At 31.6% G+C, this 23,134-nt stretch overlaps 2 protein-coding genes across 3 annotated transcripts in view; both read right to left on the bottom strand.

The window, feature by feature from the left end:
* Positions 1-2,413: 2,413 nt before the first annotated feature.
* Positions 2,414-6,953, bottom strand: LOC105131936 (tartrate-resistant acid phosphatase type 5-like). Its single transcript, XM_011035162.1, has 9 exons — positions 6,583-6,953; positions 6,030-6,113; positions 5,736-5,770; positions 5,488-5,599; positions 4,060-4,142; positions 3,667-3,772; positions 3,265-3,392; positions 3,118-3,178; positions 2,414-2,886 (listed from the first exon to the last, which is right to left on the bottom strand). Exons 1-9 carry the CDS (start codon positions 6,784-6,786, stop codon positions 2,809-2,811), a joined length of 891 nt encoding a protein of 296 aa, XP_011033464.1. The 5' UTR covers positions 6,787-6,953; the 3' UTR covers positions 2,414-2,808.
* An 8,790-nt stretch (positions 6,954-15,743) lies between these two features.
* LOC105131935 (FIP1[V]-like protein) overlaps positions 15,744-23,134 on the bottom strand; it is an 11,595-nt gene continuing 4,204 nt past the window's right edge. For both annotated transcript variants that reach the window (XM_011035160.1, XM_011035161.1), the window contains exons 3-9: positions 22,099-22,225; positions 21,957-22,025; positions 21,691-21,828; positions 21,110-21,211; positions 20,666-21,000; positions 17,718-19,362; positions 15,744-16,857 (exon numbers count right to left, since the gene is read on the bottom strand). In XM_011035160.1, coding sequence (XP_011033462.1) covers positions 16,273-16,857; positions 17,718-19,362; positions 20,666-21,000; positions 21,110-21,211; positions 21,691-21,828; positions 21,957-22,025; positions 22,099-22,225 — 3,001 coding nt within the window. In that variant the 3' untranslated portion in view covers positions 15,744-16,272. The remainder of the gene's footprint in view (positions 16,858-17,717; positions 19,363-20,665; positions 21,001-21,109; positions 21,212-21,690; positions 21,829-21,956; positions 22,026-22,098; positions 22,226-23,134) is intronic.

The following is a 23,134-nucleotide window of genomic DNA, read 5'->3' as shown; positions in this document are numbered from 1 at the left end:
CTTCTTGCTTTGTTGTCAATATTGATGGTCACGAACTCTAGCTCATTCAACAATGATGGCTACCAATAGTGAATGGTCAATGGTTGGTGCCTTACATGAAATGACAACCAACCTAACAGAGGGAACTGGAGGCTCAGATTCGCAGTTTGTCAGCGCGAAAAGGAAACACAACCATGGCTGCAACAATGATATTTACGCCTACGAAACAATGGTGTTTCGTCTTCCTAGTGACATGTAAAACACCCATTTCATTTCATAGACCTAGTAAGGTTACCCTGCCAAAAATTGCATTTCCCTTTCCATTTGAGTTTTTATTTCGAACACCATCACTGCCTCATACATACATCCATATTGCGAGAAAGAGAGAGAGAGAGAGAGAGAGAGATTGCAATGATTTCTTTGTTTTTCTCTTTGGTTGTCATAAGAGCATACATATTAGATGTGCCTCTCCGGAGGCTCAGATTCGCGTTATTTATCAGAAAATTAAACAGAAACACAAAAACCATGGTTGCAACGAAGATGGTTCAATGTGAAAACGGACAAAACAGTTAATCTAACACAGAAACCCTAACTTGCCTTGCCAAATGATTGAAGGGTTTCTTTAAAATAACCGACTTATAACTGGAAAATACCGTCAACGCCTCATAGGAGAGGAGGAGGAGGAGGAGGAGGGGAAGGATCATGATGAATATTGACAACAGAAATGTTAAGATATTGTGAAATCACCGGCTTCGCAGTCTTTCAGAGAGGGAGGTAAGGACATTGAAGCAAACCAGCCCATCTCTCCGAGAGCAAAACCTCATTCCGGGATTTCTCATTGGCTGCACTTTCTCTCCTTTTACGGCAGATTTGTTTTTGTTTCTTTTGATCCCTTAGTTACCCTTCCTCTTGCATGGCATTGATGAGCTATGTCGTCTCGGGTGAAATAAACTAAACTTGAGGCTAGTTGGATAAATCTACTGTGGATTTTAAACGTGGTTAGATATGATTTAATTGGCTTGGTTTTTCATCATCTCATACTTTATTATGAATTCATTCTTTAAAATTTTATTTTATTTATTTCAATTTTATTCTTAATTTTTTTTTTTTTTGCGTTTTTTGCGTGATAGAATATCCTTCTTAGCCAAATTCAAGGACAATTAAATTAGATTTGTTAACTAAGAACACAAATGAAAGACGATGAATCAAATTATGTAGAAAAGACCATAAATAAGTAATTGTTTGAAAGTTCACATAAAACATATGAGTTAGTTCTTAAACTTTATAAATTATACATATTTGATCCATTAATATTTTTTAATTCAATTTTAGTATTATAAAATTTATGTTTATTATTTTTTTAGTTCTTAATTTGGGAGAGGAAAGAGAGGGATCAATGGATTTTGGCAATAAAGAGTGAAATATGTCGTTGGAGCCTATTTTAGCCACCAAAACAATCAATTTTTGTGTCAAATGACATCATTATATGAGGGGAGCATATATGCTTCTCTTTTTTATACTTTGAAAGTGCCTAGAAAAACATTTTTTATATTAAGAATTTTTTTTTTTAGGTTTTGGGATGATTTTTTGAGATTACGAATATGTTTATCAAGGTACTTAGTATGTTTTCTAGATGTTTTAGTGTCACCTTAAATTGAAAATAGATTTTTAGATAAAAAAAACCTTCATTCTTGATTTTCAAGCCACTAGTAAATTTAGATGATATATTATCTGATTTAATTTGTTTTCAAAAAGAAATTAGACCACCCACAAAAAAAAAAAATTAAGGGCCCAAGCACGGGTTCTTTATTAAATGGGTCATATAAGCTGGCCTGGCTTACTAGACTCAGCAATGCTTGTCCTTTTTCTTTTTCTTTTTTCTATAATATTTTTTTCTAAATTTAAATGCATTTAATTTTTGAAAAGATTATTCTAATTCATCTATATTTTTCTATGTTTTATATAAATGAAAAAAAAATTATTTTTGAATAATATCTCTAATACTTGTAACCTTATATAATATTTTTTTTTATTTTATTCAATCAATTTCATATGTATCTATTTATATTATCATTTGATTAAATAAAAATTTTATTTTTATAAACAAAGTCATTCAACACAATCAAGTCAAATATATATTTTGCAATATCAAATATTTTGATCTATATATATATTTATTATTTTTTTCATTTTTGTTTTTGTTCATTATTAATGATTTTTTTTATTTTTTAATATATATAATTCTCGATTTATTTAATTACATCCATTCATAAACCTTTCAATTTACACTTATATTTGTTTATATACAAATATGCCTCAAAAAAGAATGAATATACAATCTTTTTTATTTAAAAATATATTTGACTCATAATAAATAGCTAATTATAGCTAAATCATTAAAAAATATGAACATGTACATATATACTCCTTTTGAATTTCTTGTTATTCAAATTATATACAAGATAAATATTCAGTAAATATGGTGATTATGGAAAGGCGTTGGTTAATATCAAGACAAAGTTCATTATGACCTTAACAAAGCTTACATGCAGTCCATAATCATGCATCTAATCACTTTCTCAAGCCCGAAGTCCTGGTCCAAACATCCAACGTCAAATCTCAACATTTTGCTTGACAATCTATGTTCACATGATCAGAAAAAGCTTCATCGATATCACTATTTTTGGCGCTTTAGACGTTGGCAAAATATCGTATATAGAAATCCTGTCGTCCTCTCAATGTAGCAAGCTAATATAGGGAATGCCAATATGGACGCAGCTGCACCAAGGCTTCAATAATGGATGGAGTTTGGTCCTCTAAATTCTTAATTTACATGTCCACCTTACCACGCTGTTTGATTACAGCTTTATTCACAATCTTCCCTGCTGAGCTTACAAAATAGGTTGTCTGCAAAAAATGAAAAGTTCAGACGTCCTCCAGAGGAAGAGAGCATATTTCAATATTCAGAATGTATCGAATTAGTCCATTATGATTCACAAAATGCATCTAAGAGGAACGAGGAGTGCATTGTATTATCATGTTAGAACGATGACTAGTGCATATCATTAGGATTTGTTGAAGACCAGCAAATCTTCCCAAATGAACTCTAATCTACTGCAAAAATGATGGAATACATACAATCTCGAGGGAGCCAACTCTGTGGAGAAGAAACCAATCATTCACCGTATCTCTGTGGAAGCTGAAAAAGAAGATGGAAGAACGTAAGCTCAACTTGCATGAGTGGAATGCATGTAGAACGTAATGCAAGGAGAACAAAGTACTCACCTTCGAAAAGCCAGTCTTCTATTTGAGGAATTCAAAGGTTCACTCTCAATAGAGTCTGCAATGCCAATGTATGCCACACCATCTTGAACGGTATGACAATTGCAACCCTGCCTGCTAATGTACGCATTCTAGAGAGAAAAAGAAAGAAACACAAATTACCTTCATGAATGTGCCACATGCAAGTTATTAAATTTTACTGTATTCAAAAGTCATTGATATTCAACTTCATCTAGTTTGCTGTGAGTTCGTTCTCAAGGAAAATACATAAAAAATCGAAGTTAATATGATGCACTTTTAATTTGTGCTAGCAGCGTTGTCTATTGATGTGATCCAGAATTTTAAAACCACAAACATGGGAGATTCATCCATAGAAGTCAGAATGTGAAGACATTCACTTCTTACCACTCCATATTTCATAAAGATATTGTGTAAAGCCCCATAAATTTGCTTTGCTTCCACTCGCTCCTTGTCACAGATAACCACGGGGTGATATCCAGAAACTATGATCCTGCACAAGCGTGAAAGAGTAAATAAGAAGAAGAGCTAGAATTGCGAGTGAGTCAGATCCCAGTTCAGTTTGAAAACCTTTTGTGCATTACAATAATTTAAGTTCTTTTTGAAACCATAATACGAGTTATCACAGCTTAAGGCTTTAAACATGAATATTAAAATGACCCAACTTTGGACAACATCCAAATCTTCAAAATTGCGTTCCCTTTTACACAGCCAGCTGGTGCTTGAGTTGCAAAGGCCAAATAAGCTATAAATAAACAATATGATAAAGACTGATTTTACCAGCTATTAGTGGTCGCTTCTAGTGTTTCTGTCAGCCAGTTTAACTGACCATTCTTAAAGCCACTCGTTGATCCCATGAAATCCTTGAAGTTTCAAAACAGGCACATGTCAGGAAGAGATAAGGAAATACTACAAGAAAAATAAGAAAAAAGAATCTACGAAGGTACTCTTCCAAAAACATCAAATGTATATCTACACATTCATTGAAGAGAAGTTAGCTAAGTGAATGTTCTGATAATGTATATAGAATATCTCTTTAAAGTGAAAATGGAATTTATACTTTGTTTTTTCCTTTCCATTCACTCGGATCTTTTCCATTTCATCGATTTTGTCAGGATTCTCCTTTTCTTCTGAAAAGAGGGAAGAAGAAGGATCTTCTTCGGTGGATCCCTCTTGTTCCTGTTTAGTCCTCTCCGTTTTGGGAGTTGTTTTTATTTCTACATTTGTTTCTTCCTCCCTTTCTTTCGTTTCTGAAATTTCTTTCAGTTTCTTAGTAAAAATGGATGACAGTATTTTGACTAAAGAGTAGATGCGGGTAATAAATATGAGAATACTAAAGATTGGAGCTATAGAATTCCTCAATTATGACACAAAGAACTTATTAGATCAAATGTACTTATTTGATCTAAGAGAATTATTTTGTTGTATCCAGAATAATATCAATCCAACTCATTTTATAAATAAAATGTGATCAATTAACCAATTAACAACACTACTTGTTACAAATAAAACTGTTTGGTATTGCAATTCAACCACACTTTTGAAAATTTTGAATTTGGTTTTTAGCTTTAAATTAAATTTTTTATATGTTTTTTTGATTGTTTTAATATGCTGATGTAAGAATTGAACTTTAAAAAATAAAAATAATATTTTTTTTAATACGTTTCTAAACAAAAAACATTTTGAAAAATAATCTCTACAACACTCCAAGCAGTTAAAATATAGTGTCTTAAAACTGAAAAATGAATTGCAAGTGTATCTGACAAATTTCATGCTAAATCTGTAAAATCGATAACCATGTTGCTGCTTGTGCTTTAAATCCAACTTCAAAAATATATCTCTACATAATCCATAGCTCGATTTGATCTATTTTCACTCTCGAACTTGCCAAGGACCTCATTGCTGAAGGCAAACTGTGATGCATTAGACGAGTAGATTAAAGAGGAGATGCAATAATTGTTAATAGTTAACTCATTTAAAGAATTGGATGAGGGATTAAAGAGGAGATGCAATAACTTCAAATCATAACTATTGAAAGTTCAACCAAGCGGCATCAGAAAGATGCACATCCCAAAGGCCTTAATGACTGATACTAACAACTTTATGATGTGGAGCTCAGATATAAATCTCGAAGAATAGTGCAGACAGATAATACATCATTTACGTCACAAGCAAATGCAATAGTGAATTTTACAAGCAAGTTCATACCTGTAACAGCCCGGTATCCAAACCAACAACTGTTAACGTTTTCCCACAAGTTATGTTGATCTGCTCCAGGAAGCATCCAGCTTCCCTGCCTTTTGAGACTCTCGTAGAATACCTACAAGCATTCTTTTTCATAATTACCATTTAACAGCGAAGCAATTGGATTAAAAAAGGTTATCATCTATCACAATCCAAGGAAAAAAAAAACATTTGCATTGCCGAAGACGGGTACAAATTGCGTGAGTAAATACCAGGGGATTTTCTGTGGTGGGAAGAGCCTGCTTGCCTGCAAAAGATACATGTAGGATGGTTGCTACTTGTTGATTTCAATGAAAATGTAATCATACTTGATTCTATCATAAAGTGTCCATGGTAAGCTTTTGCATAACAGTTTGATTTTCATATGATCATGAACCAAGTGTCACCAGAAATCCATTTGACAAGTACGAAAAAGTGTATATCAAGGCTACCAATAATTGAAAGTTTCGTGGACCAAGGAAAGAGATTAAAAATTGATAAAAACAGGAAAAAGAAAGAGATCTTACATTCTGGGTGAGTGGATCATCTTCTCCCAGTTCACTAATGTTCACCACAAACCTTGCCCTGTAAATGTTAGCCACCTTCTCCATCTTCATCAATAACAGGATATCCAGTCAAACTAGGTACAGCGTATGAAATATAAAAAAGAAACACCCTCCGGTGATTTGACTAAACCTGAGTAAAGTTAACTAAACGTAAACTCAGAATACAAACACCAACTACTTCCTATGAAATCAAATAAGGATACACACCAAATCTCTTTACCACAAACAGAACCAAAACCGGTAATGCCAACACAACCGATACAACTGAGAAAATTGTAAAAGAAGCCCACAAGGAAAAATAACTAGAAAAGTTGAAGCTATGATTTCATTTCAAGAAATTTGGATAATGAAGCCACAAACATGAAGCCAACATCATTTAACATGTGAAAAAAGGGAAATAAGAACAGAATCCAACCTCCATTAGTAACATTAGGAATTGGTAATTATTATGATAAATTCTAAAATATAAAGAAGTGTGCTTCAATGTTTAACGAAGAAAAGAAGAGAAATTGACCTGTTTGAGAAGAAGGGCTCGTTGTTTAAGGGGTCTATATCCTCCTCTAACACTAAGAAAGTATACATCAAGAGGTGTTCTAGTGCCTTTTCTGCTATTATAAATGGACGTTGGACGCTGATCCAAGTTGAGAGCAAGGTAGAAGGCAATAAAGAGAGAAACTTGCAAAACAAAAGTACAAGCCCAAGATCGTCTCTTTTCCATTCTCACACAAATTTCTCTAAATCCCACTTCTCTTCTGCTGATAAATTCTTGTTCATCACAGTTTACATGTGTAGATCTAAAGCTTGTACATGGTATGATTGAGGAGAATCCAAAGAAATATAGTTAGCAAGATGGTACGGGCGTTGTTCCCAGTCCACTGTAGAAACCTGTATTAATTCCTTAAATTTAAATGAAGAAAATTAAGTTTGCAAATAAATTATGTGAAAAAAATAAATGAATGAATTTTGCATTAAATTAAAAAATCTTAAGAATTCTCCCGCAAAAATTAGTTTAATCAAACATCTTATGTTCATTGGACTTTACCACTTAAAAGAGTTATTAAAGCTAAATTATGACTATGAGAATTTTAAGATTATCACATATATATATATATATATATATATAAGTACCAAATATTTTCTTATATTATATATCAAGAATAAATTTGGTATCGATTTCTAGATTGTACAAGAGCAACCACCCATTCACTCGCATTGACAAATTGATATGCTTGGTGGTCACTGCGCCCCCTCCCCCAGTTTTCTGAAGCATTGCATACCACCTTCCATGATGCTTTCTGTCCCTTTCATGCATCGCTCTCCACAGACCCCCCTCATTAATTGACTGATTGGGGTTTCAACGGTGGCATCCTCCACGCATATCAATTCCCATTTCCAACTTTTTTTTCTCAAGTTGCTATGCACCCATGTCAGGTCCCTCAGCCTGATCATGGTAATCTTGTCCGAAGCTTAAAAATATTGTTGTCTTCATCATCCAGGAATTGTCAGGTAGATTCAGTCGATTAAACTTATTAATGGAAGTGAATTTCATCATGTCATGTGGTGTAATAACTTCAGATACAGCAGAGGCACGGCATAGGTTAGATTTCAAACTCCAGTGCATTAGTGCACAGTTGGACTAAACTACAGAATATGTATGGCCTTGTCGCTGCAGGGTGGTGAATTTTGCGAAATCTACTGGCTGTCGACAATGACCAGATGCCATGTTTGCGTGCTGCAGTCTATTTGTAGCGTGCTTGTATATTACCATTGACTTATAAAAAAAGTATTTAAAACTGTTACAATTAAAAAAAAACTATAAAAGTAAGTTTAGAAAAAAATATAAAAAGAAAAAAAAAATCATACAAAGAAACCTCGTAACAATTTATAATATTTTATGAAAAAATATAAAATTATAATTCTTAATCAGTTTAATATTAAAAAAAATAAAATTAACAAATACAATTTTAAAAGAATTCACAATAAAAAAAATATATGAGGAATTATTGTAGCAATTCATAATTTTTTTTTAAAAAATACAAAATTAAATTCTCAACCAGTTTAATATTTAAAAAATAAAAGCAACAAAGACAATTTTAAAAAAAATCATATAAAAACATAAAAAAATAAAAAAGATCCATGTAGAGAAACACTATTATAATCCATAATGTTTTGTGGAAAAACCTACAGTGTAATTCTCAATTAACTCAATATTAAAAAAATAAAATTGATAAAAGTAATTTTGGAGAAAATTATATAAAAAAACATAAAAACACTATAGTTATTTAAAATATTTTAAAAAAACTACAAAGCTAAATTCTTAATCATCTTAATATTAAAAAAATAAATTTCACAAAGATAATTTTATAAAAAAATATAAAAAAATATTATGGCCAAGCAAAAACTATGTAAAGAAACACTGTAGCACTCACAATATTTCAAAGAAAAAAATTATAAAGATAAACTTTCAACCAGTTTAATAGTAAAAAAATTGACAAAGATGATTTAAAAAAAAAACATAAAAAGAAGAAAAAAAGGAGAAGATAATTTTAGGAAAAAATGAAAAAAAGAAAAAGAAAAGAAAAGGTATGTGGGGAATGGAAAAGAAAAAAAAAACATGTGGAGAAAGTTACAATCCCCACTCATTTTAAAGTATATACAGAGAAAGACTGTTGAGATCTACAATATTTTCAAGAAAAAACTACCAAAATAATTTTAGAAAAAAATATAAAAAATAAAAGAAAAAAATCATGTAGGGAAACATTATAGTAATCTATAGTGTTTTGTAAGGAAATATATAGTTATAATTCTCAATCAGTTCAATATTAAAAAAATAAAATTGACAAAAATAATTTTAAAAAAATTCATAACAAAAAAGAAATATGTGGGGAATGATTGTACCAATCCACAATGTTTTTTTTTAATATAAAGTTAAATTTTCAACCATTTTAATATTAAAAAAATAAAAACAAAAAATATAATTTTAAAAAAATCATATAAAAAAATCATAAAAAAAAGAAAAAAAACCCATATAGAGAAACATTATAGTAATCCACAATATTTTGTGCGGAAAATTATATTTATAATTTCTAACCAACTCAATATTAAAAAAATAAAATCGACAAAGATAATTTTGAAGAAAATTATAAAACCAAGTGGAGAAACACTATAGCAATTCAAAATATTTTTTAAAAAAATACTACAAACTTAAATTCTTAACCATCTTAATATTAAAAAAATAACAAAGATAATTTTGTAAAAATATTTGAAAAGACACTATAATAAAGCAAAAACTATATAAAGAGAAATTAAAGCAATCAACAATGTTTCAAAAAAAAATTAAAATTAAATTTTAAATCAGTTTAATAGTAAAAAAATAAAATTAACAAAGGTAACTTAAAAAAAATATATATAAAAAAAAAAAAAGAAGGTAATTTTGGAAAAAATGAAAAAAAAAAAGTAAAAACATGCAATGAAAAAAAAAAGAGGTAAAAACATGCAGAGCATGGAAAAAAAAAGAAACATATTAGAAAAACTAAAGTAATTTCCCCGTGTATTTTAGAGTATTTTTAATATATAATCTTAAAATCTCCGTCATCACAATTTAGCCGTTAATAACTCACGTGTGATTATCTAAGAGTGTTATTTTAAACTTTTTATTCATTTTTTAATATTCAATATAATCGTTTTTTAATAAATGATTTTAATAATGCATCTTAAAATATAAATTATTAATTCTCTACCCCCTTCCCTTGTCAAATAATAAATAAATGGTAGTTAAATTGAACATTTGTTACCGATCCATAACATGGAAGGTTTAAACCTGAAAACATAATGAAAATGATAATTTTTAACTAAGAAACATTTGCTGTCGATATGCTAAATTTGATTGGAATTATTTCATTATATTTAATTAGAGATTAAAGTAGATATGAATGATATTACATTTTAACATACGATTTTTTTTAGAGTTAGATAATTGCTTAATCTAAAATGAATCAATTAAAACACTTTCTCAATTATCCATAATAAATTGATCAGTTATTAATTATAGATTTCTTATTGATATTAGCAGGCACAAATTGATCTGTAATTATGATAGCATGTTATTTGTTTTTATTTTTTAAAAGAAAGAGTCATGTTCAATTTACACACTATATTTGAGCAATTTAATATTTAACAACATGTTTTGGATCGTTTTTGTAAAGTGTAGCCTTCTCTCCTTTATAGAATATTGTTCGTTATGGCTCAATGTAACTCGATTTTTATAGCTCACGGTTTTATTTCTGGTAATCCACAAGCTCCAAAACATGTCTTATAAGTTTAGTTACCAACTATCTTAATATGCACTAACTTTAAACATTTTTTTTTTAATGTGGAATGTTACAGTTTAGATATGCTGATCTCAAAAATTATTTTTAAAAAATAAAAAAAATTATTTTGATATATTTCAGCATAAAAAACACTTTAAAATACAACCACAATCACACTCTCAAACATGCGCTAAGAAATCAACTGTTGCAACTTTAAACCTGTCAAAAAAAATCTAAAATTAAACCAAACAAAACAAGGTTTTTCAACCCCCATCCTTTTTTTTTTAATCTTTTTAACAGTATAAATGGTCTAAAAAAACATTTTAATGAATTTTGTTTTCTTGAAAAAATCCGTTACCATCAAGATTATCTTTTTCAATAGTTAAAAAAAATCTATTTTTTTACGATTCAAATAACAAATAATAAAATAAAATAAAAATTAAACAGAAGGTTCTAAACAAATAACAATTAAAAAAATAAAGGTAAAAATTAAAATAAAAAAAATAAATTAAAGGAAAAGAATAATTTTTTAATCGGATGGCTAAATTGAAAACAAAAAGATAAAAAAAAGATAAAAAACTAAGGACCAATTTATAGTCTCAACCAGGTTGAATAAACTAGTTTTATTTTAATGAGGTGGTAAAAAACTATCAACTATTGTAAAAAGACATTTTTAAAAAAAAAAAATGGACGAATCAACTTGAGTTGAACAACAAAATCTATAGTCCAGGAAATAAGATTTAGATAACCCAACAAATCACTTATTTAAAACCTAACCTGACAATTTAACACGTGACCCGGGTGATCCAAGGTCGAGGCCTAGGCTGGGCTAGTATCTAACAAAAATAAAGGGATAATTGATCTGGTATAATCCATTAAAAAAAGGTTGACCCGCAACTCAATTAGCCATTGAGAAACCTACTTAAAATTGTTGAACATTTTTATTTTTATTTTTTTAAATGTTGTCATTTTTTTATGTTTATAAAATAAAAAATGAGTTGACTTGAGTTATTCAACTTGACACAGGTCAACTCACTTGACTCGTGACTTATCCTGGGTCACCCTTTGTGTTATGTTTGAAAGCTATATTATATATAATTTTTAAAACTTGTGATACATGTCATTACATTGGAAGTACCATACATAAGAGAGCTTAGAAGTTTAATCCTCAACAAATTAAATGTTAAATAATAAAATTAAAAAAAATCACGCGAAAAGATTTAAAATAAAAACTAGCAATGAAAATAATGTGGTTGAAAATTAAAACAAAAAAAACAAATTAGAGAGCAAGAACAATTCTTTGATTAAATGGTTAAATTAAAAAAACACAAAGTGACAAAAAAATTAAAAGAATGAGGATAAAATAAAAAAAATAAAACACAACAAACTAGAATTAAATGAAAAAATTAAAAATCATAAAAACTTTAACAAAAAAACTAAGGAAAAAACAAAAATTAAAAGAAGGATGACAAAATTGAAAAGACAAATTAGAATTAAAGATTAAATTGAAAATAAACAAAAACTTCACAAAATGACCAAAAAAAAGAAAAATCAAAACAATAACAACTGAATTGAAAAAAAAAATATATGCTAAAGTGAAATTGAATAACTAAATTGAAAACAAATAAAATTTTTATAAAAATAAAAAAATAAAAACTAAAATTAAAATAAAAAAATAAAACGATTACAAGCCTTATTTTTTATTAAAAAAAAAGGAGAAAGAAAAAAAAAACAAGAAGCAACAATGTACGTTGGACTTTGTAGAAAGAATGTGGATGAAGACGTGACAATTCATCCAACAACAAGATAGAAGGGCTTGTTCGAACAACCTTGTATAATTATTAAATGACTAATAAGTCATGTAAAAATATCAAGATACCCCTAAAACAAAAACAAAGGCTTATGATGTTTTTGGGAATGTCAAAAGTATCATTACATTATAATAGTGATAGAAAAATGTGTTTATGGCTACAAAAAATTTGTCTTTGTAATGTGTCTAGCTACAAAAAAACAAATAGCCTATGTTTTAGTAATTTTTTTATTTTCATTTTATTTTCAAAGAAAGATTGAAAAACAAAATTCATTTGTTGAAAAAAAAATGAATTTTTTCAACAAAAAAAAAGGAAGAATAAATACATCAAGAATAAAACTATTTTTCATAATAATCACAACCATGATTTGTAATTGTCATCTTAATATTCTTATATTTGTGATAATCTAATTATAATATATGAACTTTATTTTATTAAAATTAAAAGTTATCATAAAAATTTATATTGCTAATTTTAGAAATATTTATATTAGATTTATTATAAAAATTAAATTTATGACACTAGTTAAATATGAAAATATAAAAAATATTCTTTATTAAATTCATGACACTAACTAAATATAAAAAAAAAATTTACTAGATTTATGACAGTAAATAAATATAAAAATACAAAAAATAATATTTTTAGGATGCTCAAAAGAGTTTCTATATAAAAAAATATTATTCATTTTTTTTTCATTTGAAAAAAAACTGCAAAAATTTTTTTATTGAAAAAAAACCTTTAACTTGTGTTTTTCAAACTCAATATTTCTAATATTTTAAATAGGAAAATATTGAAATTGAATATAAAATTTTAGTTTTTCTTTTCTAACTTCAGTTATTTTTTAAGCTTATAGTATTATTTTAGACAGTCTCAAAATATTATATTTGTTGTCTGCTTATAAATTTTATCGTTTCAACATATAAAATTCCTAAAAACCTTTTAAATAATAAGAAGAATAACATTCCCTCAATACTTAAAAATCGGATACCAAATGCTACAATAAAAGGCCTTTTCTTTATCAAGAAAGAAATTTGTGAATTGTTGTCATTAAAAAATAAAATAAAATAAAATAAAAATTGTAAGCCATAATACTATAATTACTATTTTTCCCTTTCAATAAAAATAGGTAAATTCATTTTATCCCTAGACATAAATCACTATTCATCATAATAGTATGATTACTATTTTGCCCTTTCAATAAAAAATTAATGAACTTGCTACAGGTAATAATATTTTTTCTGCATGACACGTTTGTCATTATGAGATTAATTGGAAATTATTTGGTCTTTTTCCCTTTTAATACATTATTATTATTATTTTTATTCTATCAAAATTTTAAGAAAATTTCCTTTATATTTATCAAAATTTCTTTTATATTTATCGCATCTTAAATTATCAACTAAATCTATATAATTTTAAAAAAACTTATTTTTCAAACATGATCCGATCACTCCAGATCAAAATTACCACATTTATAACACAATTCATATATTTTTTCTAACTCTATTTTCCTTCTCTTATATTTACAAATTAAAAGCTAACAGTAAAGTTTATTTATAAGGTAAGAACAACTTCACAGTAAAATAAAATAATCATTCAAGATTAAAACATTAAATAATTTCCTAAGAAATATTACAAACCATAGAAAACAAATACATTAACTAATATTGACTAACTGTACAAGAAGAGTAAAATTCATAATAAGAACAAAATAATTAATATATATAACCATAAGATATATAATATTTACCAAATTCAGTTAAAGAAGTCTAATTCATTACATAGTTTTTCAAAAGTTAAATATAGAAGCTATAGTCAACAGTTACATCACAATTTTACATAAACCTGCGTCTAGTTATCTATAACAAAATAGATATGTCTCCAGCTAAAATTACTATTCTTGTGGCAAGTGAGATATACCTATAAATTAAACATATAAATCTAAATTACCTCTCAAATGAAAATTCTAAATCTTAAAAATTAAAATACAGTGTCTTATTTTTTCATCACTTTATTTTGTATCCTTAAGATGATAGGTCTAATATCAACATAATCTAAATTAATATTACTAGCATCTAAGTTTATATTTTTAGCTTAATGGTACCAATATCAACATAAACTTGTTGATATTTTTTCAAAAAAGAAAAAAACACAAAGAGCAAGTAATATCAATATCAACATAATTCATGCTAAAATCATTAACCTCTAGGTTTCCATTAAGCTAATCAAGTTCTCATTAATAAAAATATCAACATGATCTTATCAATATCATTAACTTTCAAGAAATTTACAAACACCAAGTAATGATATTATCATCATAATTCATATTGATATCATTAGCCCCCAGGTTTCTAGTAGACTAATCACCTTATTATTTATAAGTTTCCCAGGTTTCTAGTAGGCTAATCACCTTATTATTTATAAGTTTCCTTTATATTCCTTTCTTTTACAACATAACCAAAATAATAATAATTCAAATATGTATTTATGATTTTCATAGAACATACTTAAATTATCCTCTCTTTTTTCCCTCAATTCTTATTAGTGAAAATAAATTATACTAATGATAAGCCTTAAGATCTAACCGGAGCAATAACTCTTATCATCAATTAAAATGTTTTATTATCACCATTTTATATCAACTCTTGGACCATATAACATGCTACTCAATTATTTCCACATAATTATCATATTTTTATGTTAAATATGCCAATAAAAGTTATTACGTCATTTTCATTTTACGAACCGATTTCGACTAACCTCTATATAGAATCTCGAAATTTTTTTTTTTCATTCAACACATCCCTTTAAATATAATTATTTATTACACATGTTTTATATATGTTTTATACGGCAATATCTAATTAATTTTAAAATTACTTATTTATTTTCAATGACCTTTAGGCTGAGGCTTAAATGTCAAAGAAATCATAGATTTCTAGTTATTTTTTCTTCGAGTTTTTGCATGAATTCATAATTATAGGATGAAAACAAACTTACATATCCTATGAATAATCAAATTTGAAGAAGACATCCCTCCCCTTCCTTGGTGCCTCTAGGTCGGCACCAACACTAAAAAAATAGGAAGTTATTTTTTCTTAATTGCTTCATTCTAACTTGTCCCAATAATTAAATATGCATGTTAACATGATTCCAAAGTAAATTAAACAATCCAAGTAAGAATTTCTCAAATCCCTAATTTCTTCCATACACAAAAATATTCATAAATTAAAATACACACACACACACACACTAATTCCTTTCTTTTTTTCCTTGTTTTCCCCAAATTCTTCTCCTTCTCCTGAGTTTAATTCCTCTCAATTTGTATAAATACCCTTCCTAAAACTTTCAGTGCTCCTTTTTACTTCTTAATCTACTTATTTTTGTGAGATCCCCCCCCACCCCCACCCCTCTCCGGGTATTTATACTCTGGGCAAAGTCTCCAAAATTACGACATTTCCCTCGAAGTTTATTTTAGGAGTTTCTTCTTTATTCGAGTATCCTTCTTCGATCTATTTCGATAACTAGTTATATTAAAAAGCCTCTGATCATTTCCAGAAACCCATTCCTCTTATACAAAAGCAGATTTCTGATCACATCTGTTTCCCGCTTCCCGCCCCACATAAAGAGGGAAGGAATGATAAATACAGATAATCGTGTAACATCACTAGTCCGAATCTACATTTATGAGAATTTCTACCAGCATACAAAAGTATTGCACCAGTGCTCCATACAGATTTCTTTGAACTAGTGCTTCATCTCAAGGACTATCCTGTTAACAGCATTTGTGGGTCCTGTATTTCACCCTCACGCCACCGCAGATTAAATCGGAGTACTGCAGTTCAGATTGGCACTAAATGTAATTCTGGGGCCAGCATCAGTGACCAGTTCAATGTTACATCTATTAGTATGTACATATAGATATTAAGTATGGAAACAACATGGTTACAAAGATTTCATCACTGTCGCAGAGGTACATGGCCATCCCTGGAAGCCTTCTTAAATCACTGGCGTATGACAGGAACAAGGCTCTCAAAATCAATAGAGCAATGCGCTTGAACATGTATTCCAACTTCGCTTTCAATTGCTGATCCACCTTCGTTTTCGAGGAGGCCTCTCTGGTTTAATCTCTGAATCTGCAGGAGTCTCAGATTTGACAGAAGGCACTGCCTCGCTCTCCATCTTTTTTACTGGGAAGGCATCTTTCTCACTTGGCATTGGAAGCTTGAACCTCTCACTCCGCTTCTTCAACTTCTCAACCGTGTCCAAGTGCCGGTCCTCTGATGGCTTTGTATCAGTATCCTTATTCTCTGCATCAGCAACATCTTTCTCTTCACCTGTGCAATGCTTCTCAACAGTCTCGACTTTTGCCTGCTTCTCAACAGTCTCGACTTTCTTAGGGGGTTCATCAGAAAGTTTACTGCCTTGTAAAGATCCACCATTGTTATTCCTATCAGTCTCTTTAACCTTCAAGGAAGCTGATGACTTGCTGATATTGTAATCCCTCTCTTTATGGCTAGTCCAACGCTCCAATTTTGAGCGTCCTCTCCTGGAATCTTGTTGTTCATCATCCGAGGAAGCATTTTTCTTGAGTCTTTTGGAAGAGTTCAATTGCATCAAGATCTCAGCCTCTCTGCTTCCTGGCTCACGAGAGCGTTTTAAAACCTAGAAAAGGTAAAAGATGAACAGCCCCAGCTCAGTTCAAGGCAATATCTAAATTAATCAGCAAGGGGTCAACTAGTTGACAACCAAATGAGTTGCCAAGTGAAAGAGTACATGTATGAAAACTTGATTTTCAAATTAATGACCACACCCCATCTAAGCTCTCAATGTGAACTTCAAGAAATCTTAACAATAAAAAAGTTTCCATTAAGAAAATCATATCTGAATGTAGCCCACCATTGTGAACTAATTTCAAGAACTCTTAACAATCAAAATGGCCAGGCATTCCTAAGCACAACCCTAGGAATTTGCAGCACTACCTGCCCAAGTACCTAGATCTCCACTGTACCTGTCAATGGTAATATTAGTTCTGCATGTGACTTGCTTAAAGTGAGATGACCTCACAAGGCTTTTATCTCCTCGACGTGTATGATGTGCTTCGGTAACAGGAAGACTACACCTTTTTTTTTTTTTTTTGCATGGTTCTGTGGCATGGAGGATGGAGTCATTCGGATCCACCTGAAGGGTTTAGGAAATGAAAGGATGAGAAAATGTAATGGATGTGCGGTATCTATGGGGTAGTTTGGCAGTTGGAGATAAAACAGATTAGAGAATTGATAGCTATTCAGCAGCTGTTGTGCATTTTTAATTTCAGGGCTTTTCTGTTTGGATATCTCCCAGTTGCTTTCTGCTAGCTTAGTTTTGTCACTAGGAGGATGCATCCTTGTATTTATGTTCTGTTTTACCTTCACTAATAAAATTTTCTTCTATCAAAGACAGTTTTATTTATTACTTTCTCAATTATCAGCCTTAAGGAGGGTATTCCTTAAGTTCTATTTTCCAGAGCTTAGCATGGAACATACCGTTTCTTCACCATGTCCATTCAGGTTTTCTTGGTTTCTTTTGGAAGGGCCCCAAGTGCCATGATCTCCACCATCAGATTCTTTATTCTTCCTTGGGTTTTCTTTATGCTTCTTTTCATGCACCCTTTGGCTAACAGAAGTATCTACAGTGCGATCAACACGAGAGCTTGACCTTTCCTGCCTGGATCTTCTCTCTTCATTACTAAACTGATTTCCTCGGGCATAAACATCATCATGTCCCCTATGATGTGAAAGACTTTCATCCTTCATTCGGTCCCGTCTTTTCTGATGTTCACTGATTCGAACTGTATCTTTAAGTTGGTACTCTTTGTCAGAAACTTTATATTCATCTTTCGCCCAAGCATGGCCAGCCCATGCTTTGTCATCCACAAGACGCCCACTTCTTGCAGATGCTCGTCCTTCTTCTCTCTCTCGTTTTGGTAAATTTTCTTCACTGGATTGTTTTACCCTATATAACTCCTCCCTCTCCCTCTGCCTCTCACCTCTCTCTCTTTGGATCCAGACCTCGTCTTTATGCTTAACAGAGTGATAGCCATCAAGATTGTCTCTAATCCTTTGCTGATCATCTCTTTCGTGCCTTCGGCTACTGGTATTTTCTCTGTGGCCATGCAGGATCTCCTCCTTATCAGCGTATTCTCTTTTCACATATTCTTCATCTTTCCTCCTTTTGCTATGGTAGTCATCTACCATTTCAAACCTACTCTTTAAATTGTCATCTCTTTCCCGGTGCCGTGAACTGCCATCCTTATCATGATGGATCCTGTAGCTGCCATTTAACTGTTTCCTTGAATGGAGATGTTCATCTTTGTCACTCCTCTCAGTCTCCCGAATCTTACCCCGGTGCCTTGAACCCATTTCATCTCCGTGTTCCCTCTTCCTGTCTTCAGTTCTATGTTTTCGGCTATGTGGATCTTCATCTCTTTGTTGCCAAGAGATATCTGGATTTTCACGCTCCTTTCGCCTATCATAGCTCTCATGTTTCATATGCAAATGACGGGACAAGCTAGGATCCAGGTCTCTATGAGGATAAGAATCCTCCCTCCCTCTTATTACACCACAATTTCTTTCCATCTCTCTTCTTACATCACGATCCTTTCTTTGAAAATTTTGTTCATTTTCATCAAGGTGCTGTCTGATGCTCCCTGAGCGTGTAGAACGTCTATCTTGAACAACTTCCTCCTCAACACCATCTTGCCATTTCTGATAATCTTTGCTACTGCCTGATCTTGCTTTGCTATTTTCACTGCTTCTTGCAGCCTTTGAGTCTTCCTCATCATCAAGCTGTTGCAATGCAGGCTGTTCGACATGAGAACTTACCTTTTGTTTCCTTGTAGAATGGTGCACATTTCCATCCTTATCATTAGTGATTTCTTCATTCTCAGTCATTTCATCCCTTCCCAATCTAGAGCTTCCTTCAGTTTGCAAAGGCTCAACATCATCTTTTTCCTCAGAACTCAACTCTCTTGCATCTCGAACTGTGATAGGAGATGTTACCCGTGGACTGAGTTTATCGTCCATGCTTTCAGTTGATTCTTCCTCCACGTCATCAACAAATTTCTTGTCTTGTGAGTTTTGACTAGGAGTTAAATGAGGAGAACTATCACATGATCTTCCCTGCATCTGCCTGTGAAGAAGATGGAAGAGTCAGAATTTTTTCAGTAGTTCAGGTGCAGTTTTAACAAGTGAAGACTAAATCAACGTCAAAACTAAAAGAAAACTACGACTAATGAATTCTTGACCCATCAAGCATTCACCATGGCAACAGCCTATGGCCTGCTAAACACAAGATTTACAGCTTAAAATAAATTCTCTAATGAACAAAAAACATTATGTCATCGCAATTTATAACTGAATAGGTTAAAGATGAAAATATCCATGGGCCCATAAAAAACTCCAAATTCAGGGGCAGACAAATGTGAGTTTTCAGATTGACAAGTAAAACACTATAACCAGCAGTATCACACAAGAGTGTAATTATGACTGGACATAGAAATGTGCATACCTCTAGTTTCTCTCCTAATAAATCATTAACTCAGTTTACAGTAATCCACAACTCAGTCTACATGTAATCTATAATTCACTATTTTCATGATCTTTTGGAATCCTCCGACCATGCTTCAGTGAAGCATATGAAAGGTGGCCAAAATGCACCTGCTGGCACCACTCTTGTGAAAATTGATATACACATAAGAACCTCCGGATGGGGGAGTTGTGCATCCCTACCCACTATTTATGGCATCCTAAGTATATTCTCTAGAATCTCCTCCTATAAGGTGCTCATCAAGATTATCATCTCTTTCAGATGCTTTCAAATGTCAAATGCCTATCACTTGATATCTGAAATAAAAAAAGATTCATAAAAAGAGAGAAAATAAGCAGATACTGGCATATTAGCTCTATCCAAATTGAATACACGAGGCACAGGAAGTATCAAGAGTATTTGGTTTAGTTTAAGGCATTTCTATAAGAATTCTCTCATTTTGTTTTGAACACTTATTCTTCTTCTCTAAATGTTGCCACTACCATAATTATTCTACTACCCCCAAAGTATCCTCCAGTAGCCACTATCAACCATTATGCCAGCACAGCCATAATTTTCACTTTTTTACCCCAACTCTTTCTCAACTCAATACCCATTAAACCACTCAAAAGAAAACCTAAATTTTGAACATTTAACCACCATACTCATTCTTCTCCATTTTTATTTTTTTATTTTTCAATTCGTCAACATTTTGTCACCAAACTTCATTGTTGTCCAACCACTTGCAAAACCTTAAAACAATTTATACATTCCACATCAATCCGAAACCCTAAATTTCCCAATTTAACAACCCTTGCCCATCACAGAACAAACAAATGCATATTCCTCGAACCTGTTCTGCATTGCCATAACAGAGTAATTGACTATAGTAAGCCTTATTTCATACCTTTCCTCATGAGGGGTGCCAGAGTCCCTACCAGGATAGGAAGGATGGTGACCCCTAGAACCAGTCTGGTGGTATGGAGCAGGTGCTTTGGGATGGAAGGGTAAAACATCTCCCCCAGACATGTTGCGGGCAGAATTCAAGTAAGGTGTTCTCCTCCCACCCTTTCGACCATTGTAGGCCTGTGGAAAACCACCAGCATATTCATTTTCTGTCTGTTCCATGTCATCTTCAGATGCATCGCTCACTTTAAAGTCATCTTTTTGAGGATCATTGTGCGCTCCATCCTGGACACCATCTCTTGGGGGGGAATCATCTAGAGAGCCCTGGCAGACAATCTATTCATCAAAGAAACTTTTAGTTAATCTATACTGCATATGTACTGCACAGATATCAATCAAATGAATATGGCTATATCAGTGCAATTAAAGACAAATGTTTATTTACCTCTATGATGGCATCAGAATCACGAAGTCGAGGAGCTCGACCTTCAATGGAGGGGATGCGTTCACCATAACCAGTCTCAACTTGTATTGCTCTTCCAGTTGGCTAAAATGCAAATAAAGCAAACCATTGAGTCCTCAAAGCAATACAGAACCAATGAAAAATGTAGAATATCTTGACATCTTTAAAACATTTTTATAGAAAACTGTGTTTTTTTTTTCTGTTCATTGGGAGGCCAATGGGCCTTGGACTACACAATAAGAGTAGCCCTCCTCTGATCCCTAAATCCACACTCCTAGCCATCACTCCCAAGGTTTGAATCTGAAACCTCCTAGTGAAAATCCTAGGTCTTAACAGATGGAGTGTCCCGCTAGGAAAAATAGAAAACCATGTTTGAATGATTTGGACAATAAGGAAGAGCCATTCCTGGCTATGCAACAAGAACGGATATGTTTAAGTTGCAGGCAGTAGATGAATTATACAAAAAGCCTTCTCAAAAAGACATGGTTTGTCAGCTGATTATGAAAAAATAATGGTCAAATTTTATGCTAAATATGTAGAAGAGAATATAAGTCAAAGCATACTATTTGTGGCCGCATACGAGCAGATCCTTTAGTCAAATCACTCTGTCCAATGTCTGACTTTCCAGCATTTGAATTGTCAGCTGAAGCATGGAAACCTGTTGCCGCTGCTAGTTCTGGTGGCAAATCAGGATCGTATTCCTAAAGTGAATTCAATAGAAAATCAGAAACTTTCCTCTTCACCAAGTAAAAATGGAAATGTACGATTTATTTTACATGTATGAATATCCATAAACCATAGCATGCATGATGCCTAAGCATACAATTACCTGCTCTGCCCGCCCACTTTCATAAACACGAATTTTGCTTTGCATTGTAGTCTCCAGTCGATATTGTTCCTGCACAATTGAAATGATCCTCTTACATATTCATATATCTAATAGATAAAACAATTTAAAATACAATATTCACCAGCTGTTTGCAATAATCTTTCCAGCTCTCCTCATTCAAACCAAAATTGAAGTAGTCTGATATGTCCACGCCAGGATATTTCCATGGCTTTTCCTCAAAGCCATCAATGTCAACATCAAATATGGTCCTGAAAATAATATTGAGGATTGATAATCATTCATCAGGAGTCAGGACAAACCATATAGCTCAATTGGACAATGCATGGTAGTCCCATACTGAAATGGACAACTCACAAATCAAAGACCAAACAAAAGGATTTATGTGACATGCAAACACAAAAGTATATCTTGGGTATCACCTAACAACTATAGTGAATTTCAACTCACTAGATAAAGACATCAGCATGACAAGGCCTGGGATTAAACAGTGTATTAGGTGAAGATTGAAGAGCAGGATGATTGTGCAGTGATTATTCCAAATAGGAGTTTATGCGATTATAAACCAAACAAACAGCTTGCTGAGGTCGAAGGTCAGACAGTACAGTACATGCACAGATGGCAATCAGAAGATGTCAAGTCTCAAAGGGGTGGGGTACATATTTCCCATTTCCAAGAAGCATCTGATTTATAAATCTATCTAATTATTGAATATGGATTGACCAAAGTACAGATTTAAAATTAATATATTTCACAGATAATGGTATTCCACACAATACATAAATGTAGAAAAAGGGCTCGTATATGCAACCTTAATGGAGCCATACTAAAAAAAAAATATTGCTTTTATTCATATAATTTTTTTAGGAAGGGCAATGTCAACAGCCATTTAGGCTATGGAAACAGCACCTGCATTTTGTACCATCTCAACAGGTTCTGTGTCTCCTGCAAGGTGGTGGATCTCAAGTTCAATTTCCACCATATTTGAGAAATATCATCAGGATCATAGTTGATCCAGAAGACAGCATGCAGGGAAAACTACAGGCTGTTTTGAAATGGAGAAGCCCCCCTTGATGGCTGATCCCGTCCGCCACCCATGGCAGGTCTCATATGAGAACCCTAAATCTATCTCATACTTTCATTTAATTCAGGAATGCCTT

The sequence above is a fragment of the Populus euphratica genome, unplaced genomic scaffold (genome assembly GCF_000495115.2).
Source record: "Populus euphratica unplaced genomic scaffold, PopEup_1.0 scaffold73.1, whole genome shotgun sequence".
NCBI classification, from domain to species: Eukaryota; Viridiplantae; Streptophyta; class Magnoliopsida; order Malpighiales; family Salicaceae; genus Populus; species Populus euphratica.
Note: the sequence above shows the minus strand (reverse complement) of the source record. Positions and strands in the feature narration are given on the sequence as shown.

What these genes read in the sequence shown, in the direction of transcription:
- LOC105131936 (XM_011035162.1), bottom strand. Translation starts at nt 6,786, where the DNA reads ATGGAAAAGAGACGATCTTGGGCTTGTACTTTTGTTTTGCAAGTTTCT. An exon ending in CCACCACAGAAAATCCCCTG is followed by an intron (nt 5,600 to 5,735) that starts GTATTTACTCAC and finishes GAATGCTTGTAG; the next exon opens with GTATTCTACGAGAGTCTCAA. An exon ending in GAGTTGGCTCCCTCGAGATT is followed by an intron (nt 2,887 to 3,117) that starts GTATGTATTCCA and finishes CATTTTTTGCAG; the next exon opens with ACAACCTATTTTGTAAGCTC.